Genomic DNA, 9046 nt, shown 5'->3' with positions numbered 1-9046 from the left:
TATATAACTCTAGTTCACCTCATAGACACCCCCTTTCCAGGATGAAACACCCTGTTTCTCCAGTCTTTCGTCATAACTCAGACACCTGTATCTAGACATCAACCTTGTGGTTCTTCTCTACTACCTCCACTGCTTGAATGTCTTTACTTCTCAGTGACCAGAACTAGACACAGTACTCAAGGGGCAGTCTGACCAGAGCCCTTGTACAGTTTGATCAGGACTTCCTGAATTGTCCTCTACTGATTTCACTATAAAGTTCAACATTCTATTTGTTGATATCTGTTCTGAATTGTTTGGAGGTGTCGTGTGTCAAGTCTACCAAGACCCCTCGGTCTTTTACAACTTCATTCTTAGCTATTTCAGCACCCTTCAGGGAGTACATGCATCATCCATGTTTCTTTTCTGTGTGCAGAACACCCTTTGAAAGTCCATATACAAAACATCAACCCTCTGTTATTTCATCAAAGAACTCAATCAGGTTTGTCAGACAGGACTTGCCTTTAACAATCCGTGTTGGCTGTCATTAATTAACCCATGTTTGTTCGTGAAAATTAATTTTGTCCCAGATTATGGTCTCTAGAAGTTTCCCCACCACAGACGTTAGGTTGACTGGCTTGTAGTTATTGGGTTTATCTCTCGCCCCTTTTTTGAACAGGTGTTTTAGCATTTGCAACCTTCCAATCCTCTGGCACTATTCCTATATCCAAGGAGGATTGGAAGATTGTGGCCTGAGCCTCCACTATTTCCACTTGTACTTCCCTCAGCAACCTAGGATGCATCCCATCTGGACTGGTTAACTTTTCTACTTTGAGTGCTGCCAACCTTTTGAAGCACCTTGTCTTTTTCTATTTTTAGCCCATCCAATTTCTCTTGCATATTTTTGCACAGCTCATTCAGTAGTTTCTGAGCTGTCTCTTCCCATTCCACTGCCCCTCCTAATTTGGTAGTATCTGCAAGTTTAACTAATTTGCATTGAGTTTCCAAATCCTAATCACTGATGTAAATTAGAAACAGTAATGGTCCCATATCAGGCCCTAGGACATCCCACTCAGTACTTCCCTCCCTCAACATAACTCCTCTAGACAAGTACCTAGTGTGTTCTACCCTTCAGCCACTTTCTTATCCATTCCTGCATTCCCACAGCTTTGAGTTTATCTAATAATCTTTCATGTGTAATGAAGTAGTGTAGTCAAGTATTTTCTGTAATATAAAAGATAAAAACACAAAGGTTTTTAAAAATAATTATTTGCTCAAAAAAAACAATCGGACAACCATTATACAAACAAATATTGGCATAGGAATTTGTTTAAAACAAGTTTATAAACTTATGTTTGAACAGAGGTAAATTATACTAAATTGATCAGATGTGTACAGATTTCACCAGTAACCATGAGGCAAAATACAATAAATGCAATTGCATTAAAAAAATTCTAAGAGCATTTTATTGAAAATACACATTATTGATTTCTGCCAAAAGAGAAAATGGATGAGTAACCTCCTGAATTTAGGGTAATCCTGAAACACCCGGCCAGTACAGTCAGTCAGTGCCGGTCAATCACCCCCACTTTCCCCAGTTGGTGCAGGAAGCGCTTCCCTTTCCCTCTGTACTGACAGGCAGCACTGACCTAGAGTGCATCCTCACACAGCTGAACAAAGTTCTCCAGGGAATAATCAGGCCGTCAAAAAATGCATACGGGATCATTGGCTTTGTAAATAGATGCAGAAGTACAACAGCAAGGAAATTATGCTGAAGCTTCATAAATCACTGGTTAGGCCTCAGCTGGAGTATTGTGTCCAATTCTGGGCACCTCGCCTTAGGAAGGGTGTCAAGGCCTTGGAGAGGGTGCAGAGGAGGTTTACGAGAATAGTACCAGGGATGAGGGACTTCAGTTATTTGGAGAGACTGGAGAAGCTGAGAACAGGGGTGGTTAAGGGGAGATTTAATAGAGGTGTTCAAAATGATGAAGGGTTTTGATAAGAGTAGATAGGGAGAAACTGTTTCCACGGGCAGGAGGGTCGATAACCAGAGAACACAGATTTAAGAAGTGGGGGGGCGGGGGGGGTCAGGGAGATGAAGGGAATTTCCATTACGCAGCAAGTTAAGATCTGGAATGCAATGAAAAGGTAGTGGAAACAGAATCATTAGTAACTTTCAAAAGAGAATTGGATAAATACTTGAAGGGAAAACATTACAGGGCTGTGGGGAAAGAGCAGGGGAGTGGGACTAATTGGATTGCTCTTCCAAAGAGCCGGCACAGGCACGATGGGCCGAATGGCCTCTTTCTGTGCTGGATCATTCTATGAAAAGCTACCAAGGACAGTGACACAGTTCAACTCCTTTTAGCACAAGACAATTAGATGCTTGCAAGCATTTAAATATTTTATTTGCTCCTGCCAAAATTATTTTGCTAATTAAACCCAAAGTTTGCTGATAGTGAACATTGTGTTTGATCTTTGACTTGCTCAGCTGCTGTCATTCCATTGAAAAACAAAACAAAATTCAGGAAGAAACGAAATCCAAATCTAAGGCAGGAGGATGAGGAAGCTGCAATTAATAAACAGCTTCCTTGATATACGCAGAAAACGAGCATTTTTATCATTGAAATAATATTCAAGATTCGAGCCACAGAAGATGCCAGAAGACACAACCGATTCAATATGTAACAAAGAATTTACTCAATTGATCCATTATAAATTTGTTTAAAGAAAAACCATTAAATCACAAACTGACAGTTTCCATCAGATTAGTAAGTGCGATACAGTACAATAAAGTATAATGAATTCATGAAATATTGTTACCCTTTAATTTGGGGATTTACAAATTGTCACAGCACCATTTACTGGCAAAAATAAAATTCCCTTCAAAACAGATGCCCAAAACTGACCGGTAAATTTGAATAAAAACCGTCAGTGCAGAGAAAGCCCAGCTATTAATAGAAAAGTGCTTATTCAAACAGCTAATGTACCTCAGCTCACTCTCGACATTGTGCTGGAAACACAAAGTAGATCAGTCACCATCTGAAAACAGGCCAACGTCTTGAGGTGGGGACCCTTTACAAGGTCTCTTCGGAAACACTGACCTGCCTTTGCTGTTTCAGATACTGACAGAGCTGCTGTGCATTTCCATCATTTTCTGTTTTCCTCTGCATTGTGTAAACGTGAACAGACGCAGGTTCTTCCGGGCCAGAATCTACTCCGAGCCTGTGGCACACGTCTTCACAAACCAGTGTGGTGCAGCACTCAACGTTCTGCCACTGAGACTCTGGGACATCTGTTTAAGTCCCTAAAAAAAATTCCCATCCCGTTCCTTTGGCTGTGGCACTTCATATAAACTCTCCCTGATGTTACTCTCGACAGCCTATCTCTGGCCAAGCTATTGGTCACCTGCTTTGTGCTCTCCAAATGGCTCAGTGACTCTTTCCCTTGAAGGGATTACAGAGTAGTGGAAATCTGAATGGCCTCCTCCTGTTCCTAATGTGCTACAGAAGTGCACATTGTTGCTGGATATTTACACGCATCCTAACACCTGGAGGGCAGCAGACAAATTTTAAAACCCTAAAAAGCTACATTTTTTCTGCATCTCTCCTCCCTTCCTGTCCTCGGCTCCCGGTCAAGGACAATCAGATAACCTGCCTAGAAGTCAGGAGCTGCCCAGGAGGATTCGCTCTGCAGGATCAGAAGAAACCTGCTCCAGGCAGAAATGGAGAACTCACCTAGTGGGGTAATAGGCTGTAAATTGCCATCCTCCCCCATTTTGTTAGGTATGGGAGCCCAACAACCAGCAGCTCAGTAAACTTAATATTTTCTAAAGATAACTGAAGTGTTCATTTCTAACACTGCAACAAGTAAATGGGCTGAATTAGATTATCTGGTCAGGAGGACAATATCCTTGGGTAAGAACTAGGTATTGCAGCTAAATCCCTGAGGCCTTTAGACTTGTTAGTGAGATTTTAGGTGTTAAGATACACACTTATAGAAGCAGAAACTGCATTCCCTCAATAGCTTCAAGTTTGCACCTTAGAAATCGCACAAAAAACCCCAAAATGCCCAAAAGACCAAACAAACCGAGGTGGTAACCAAATTGGCACAGAACCAACTGATGGGGAAGAACCGGCACAGGAACCATTATCAGAGATTGGGGGGTGTGGGGGGAGGAGAACCAAACACACACACAGGAACCAAACCAATGGGGAGGAGTGGGTGGGGAGAAACTAAACCTGGATTGGAATGGAATGGACAATGGGAGAAGGGGGGTTACAGAGAACGCATTGACAATTGACTTGGGTCAACTTTGAATTGAACATTTTAAATAAAGTCAGTACTTTTTGAAATTCTGAAAGATTTGCTTCATGGTTGGTGAGGTGGTTCGGGGCCCTCTCGCATCCCTGGAAGTGAGCCCGTGGTCTCCAACCAGTAGCAGCTTGGGAAAGGCTGGATCTTGGTGCAATCAATTGCATTTCTAAAACAATTTCAGTAAATTTGTGGGAAAACTTCTGTTGCCAGCAAAAATGGCATGTCAGCATAGCATCACTTTCACTTCAATGTACACGTTTCAGAAGCAGCAGTCAGAACAGTTACCCGATTCCCAGGTGCACTGAAGCCCAGGGGGAAGAGAGAGAGAGAGAGAGAGAGAGAGAGAGAAAGAAAAAAGAGAGAAAGAAAGAGAAAGAAAGAAAGAGAAAAAGAAAGATAGAAAGAAAAAAGAAAAGGAGAGAGAGCACTCCAGGGGTTTGGGCCAACCACTCAGGCTGGGCACCAGGTACGGAACTCCAGTCGCTGTCAAGCCATGTCTAAATAGCTCGATACAATGAAGTTTAAAAGCAAAGACTGACATTTCAGTTCATCCCACCATTCATATTTAAGTGGCAGACGGGACATTGTGGCGGTGCCAGATTGTGCTCACATTCACCAATCCATCCCTTTCTCATTTTAAGATAAATGAAACAATTAATTCGCCAAATCGGCTCTCAATTTAGTTTTGTTTTATAACTGGTCGCTATAGAAAGTTTCTGACAAGTTGTGCAGGCCCAGGAATGTGGCCATGAGTGGGGCGGACTGCTGCTTATGAAACAAAACCAGGCAAAAAATAGCATTTCATTTTTAAAATGCACATGGAAGTGACTCTCAGTGTCAAGGAATTTCAAAAGTGGCTAAAAACCGGAAGACTTAAAAAAATATATAAAGTGCAACTTAAAATAAAAATGTTCTTGGACCCTTGAACAGAATGGGAAATATCTGAGTAAATTTCTACTCATCAACTAGTTTATATAAAGTGCAGGATAAACCTTCATCCCACACACACACACAGACATTATTAATATTTGATTTTTTTTGATAAAATACAAGAGAGAGTTTCTGTGGTAATACGGTCACAACATGTAAAATCCTATTTTGTTTTAAAACATGGTGAAAGGTCAAGTCCCAGGGTGTATTACACCAGAAAACATTTAAAAGAGTAGGAGAGAAAAGATAAATGAGGTTAACACAAAGCTTGGGTTATAAAAGCTTGTCCAAATGTCGGGAGGAAAGGGGAACTACGGGAGGCGAGGGGTTCCACAGTTTTCAGTTCCTGAGGAAGAATAAGAGTAGGAGATGTTTCTATGCAATGTTCCCTTTGAGCTGCGGCGCGCTTGCTCAGCCGGCTCACTGGCTTTTAATTGGGAAAAACCGTGCATGCGCGGTACTTTGAATGGGCCGCGCACCCAAAAAAACATTAAAGAGAACATTGGTTCTATGAATCTTGATTTCAACACAGTGAGGATGTAGAGAGGAGGTGTGTGTAGATGGGCTATCAGCAGCTTAGGAGGAACAAGAATGGAAAGTTCAAAGGAATACTGACCAAAACAGTAACATATTAAAGTCCAAACCCTTTGGCATAATTAAGTTTTGTTGTTCCCTGACCCTACATGATACTAATATCTTTAACATTTCGTGAAGGGTCTGTGGCTCATTTCTGAAGATCCCAATGATCGAAATCAAATTGTTAATTTTTTAACAAATATTTTCTAACAGTATCCACACAAATAAGACTGCTTTGATTTTATCTTGACACTGAACGTCATACTAAGACATGGCAAAGTATTTCAGTTCAAATTTGCATGATGCTTTTTTTTTATAAAACAGGTAACCTGCACAGACACCAATTGCTCGGCTTCCCATTTCTTCCTCTCCCTCCCGTACACGCCGACTCCCTGTTGGGATACAGGTTCTGAACTCTTTGCTACCTTGCTCAAGTGGTCATTTCCCATCCATGAAGCTGGACAGCGAGTGTTGGCAGGCAGGCCATTCAACTGTGGAAAGCATCATAACCAAGCCTGATGGCGTCCTCGCCCGCTGTCTGCAGACACCTTTCCACAGGGGTTAGCGATAGCGATCAGGAACTTGGCAGATTTCTTCCCCCCTCCCAGGAATGTTGTAGCTAAGTCAGCACAGACCAGGAATCAAATCTGGGGCTTTCCTGTTCTGTATGGCGCAGTACCACACTAGACAATACTTTCATCAGGGAGCTATACCTTTCCATCTTTAAACCGTATTTTGTATATAGTGACCTTTTATAGTTAGCATTCCAGATTCAATAAAAGTCTAAATATAAACCATAGCTAACTAAAATCATCACTATGGTCTAGAACAACAAGCCTGTATAGGCAGCTCCACCTGCCCATCCTGAGTTGCTATGGTTTCACTGGGTTGTAACAGATATTAATGGTTGTTAATTTCTGGATGCCACAGCCCCGAATTGCACGGTCTTTCAAAGTGGGATTTGATGGGACACCTCCAGTCTCTCCCAAGCACCAATGATCCAGATTACTGATTGGCATCAACGTACAAAAAGAGTACCAGCCTCCAATGGATCAGTAATGGCATTCCTTACACATGGACAGTAGTGACAAATCACCTGGTGCAAAGATGGTTACGGTCACGGAAGGAGCGTTAATCGCGGCCAGAAATCCTTCCACCACTTCATACAGTTCCCCAAAGGGAACAGTATGAAGACACGTACGACGACGACCTGGTGCAGATGAGCGGACAAGCCAATTTGAGAGTGCCAGTCCTAAAATGAAGGCTTGGAATGGTGGTGATTAGATGCATTTGTCCATCAGTGGCTTCACACATTGATTGATTTCCAATGGTACAGGTACCGTACATTTATCTTCAGTCAGTGAGAATACGATGATGCATGAGGATAACGTTTTTGTGCGATGAGTTCTTACGAGCGAGGTTTCATTCTGGGTGACTCCGAGTTAGATTATTTGCCAAATAATTTTTTTTTTTTTTTTAAATATAAAGATTAACCAACATGTTGAAATCCAACAGAAGCCCGGCTAAGTCTTGCTTCAAAAGAGTTTTCTAAAATAAACTAGGTTTTCCTGTTGAAACTGGCAGAAGTGGTTTCCATTTTTGTAAAGTTCATTAAAAAAAATAATAAAACCTCTCACTCGTGAACAGTTCTGTAATCCTTTGCAGCAGCAACTAATGGTTTTCTTTCGTCGGGGTTCTGCTCTCGATATTTGAAAAACTGAAACAAAATCTGCACAGGTTTTATTAAGGAGAAGCAAACTGTTATCAAAATGCTTTTTGCTGATTTTTTGTGCCCAAGATAAGTTATGTTGATGTCCAGGATCACCACCAGGCACTCCAGGTCAGGCACAACAGGGACAAGATCCAGGGTAAAGCTCCCTCTACCCGGTTCCAATACAATCCCAGAAGAGAAAGCTCCTCCTCCCTCACCTCCATTTCAGCAACAGGACTTCTCCTTCTACCTATCTTCTATGTTTCTATATTTCTTAAGGCTAAAGGGATCAAGGGATATGGGGAGAAAGCAGGGACAGGGTACTGAATTTGGATGATCAGCCATGATCTCATTAAATGGCGGAGCAGGCTCGAGGGGCCGAATGGCCTACTCCTGCTCCTATCTTCTATGTTACACTAGCTGTCCAAACAGCTCCGTAGTTTGCCAATTTAATGCCAAATATTCATCTCTCAAACACCAAAAAAACCCACATTAACTGGTCATTCATCTCATTGTTGTTTGTGGAATCTTATCCACAAAATGGCGACCATGTTTGCATACAAAACCGTCACTGCGTTTCAAAGTAATTCATTGGCCCGTATTTGCCGATCCCTATGGGTGTGTACGAGCTGTGTACACACCCGTAGGGGCCTCGCGAAGTGCATGCGCTGAAAACCGGCACTTCCGATCTGTCAAGAATCCTCCTGACAGATCCTCCGCCTGCCTTGGAGAAGGGCCTCTGCGAGTGGAGTGTTCCCGCTTTCTGCAGAACCTCCGCCCGCTGAAAACCCTTAAAAATCTTATGCCTGGTAAAAGCAGGTGTAAGGCCTGCTTTTACCAACATAAGAGTTTTAAAAAGTAAAAAACAAAAAATTTCCACTCATTTATAATTTAAAAAAATACTTTTAAAAAAGGTAAGTTTATTTTTAGCCCCGTTAAAAACTTATTAAAAATTTCAATAAATATTTTAAACAAAAATTTAATTCTATTTAATTTTAACTAAATTTAAACACGTGAATAAAAAAAATTATTTAATGTTTTGATGTGTTTTTGGAGTGATCTCCATTCATACTTTTGACAGGTCTAAGCTGTCAAAAGTATGAAGGGGGGATTCCCTTCTCCCATTGGCTCCCCATGGCCCACGTGATCCCAGGGACACTTGCGAACCGCCTGCGCCCCCGGATACCTGGGCCCTGCGTGTTTCGTAGAGCAGAGGCCCAGGAGCGGAAATGGCCGGCTCTCTGGAGCCCTCGGGTAAGGGCGTAGATTTTTTCCAGATCGGAGGCCGCCGCACGCAGGAAGCCTCCGATTGGAAAATACGGGCCATTAAATCTGAAGCACTTTTGAGAGATTCCCTGAGAGATGTGATAAGGTAACTACAGCTAATGCTGACCCGTACGCCCATGCCCACTAGAAACAGGATTGAACCAGCCAAACGCTATTGGATCTTTCCTACATTGCAAGAGTGACTTCACTTCAAAAGTACTTCATCCGAGATGGTGAAAGGCGCTATAGAAATGCAAGTTTTTCTTTCTT

The 9046-nt window shown here is 42.1% G+C and overlaps 1 protein-coding gene across 1 annotated transcript in view; it reads right to left on the bottom strand.

The window, feature by feature from the left end:
* Nucleotides 1-1227: 1227 nt before the first annotated feature.
* Nucleotides 1228-9046, bottom strand: part of slc66a1 (solute carrier family 66 member 1) — a 29127-nt gene continuing 21308 nt past the window's right edge. Inside the window, exon 8 of the mRNA XM_085967040.1 lies at nucleotides 1228-7528. Within this exon, the coding sequence (XP_085823166.1) occupies nucleotides 7433-7528 (96 nt within the window). The 3' untranslated portion in view covers nucleotides 1228-7432. The remainder of the gene's footprint in view (nucleotides 7529-9046) is intronic.

Source organism: Somniosus microcephalus, chromosome 25 (assembly GCF_052327205.1).
Source record: "Somniosus microcephalus isolate GS21.2 chromosome 25, FLI_Smic_1.0, whole genome shotgun sequence".
Taxonomy (NCBI): Eukaryota; Metazoa; Chordata; class Chondrichthyes; order Squaliformes; family Somniosidae; genus Somniosus; species Somniosus microcephalus.
Note: the sequence above shows the minus strand (reverse complement) of the source record. Positions and strands in the feature narration are given on the sequence as shown.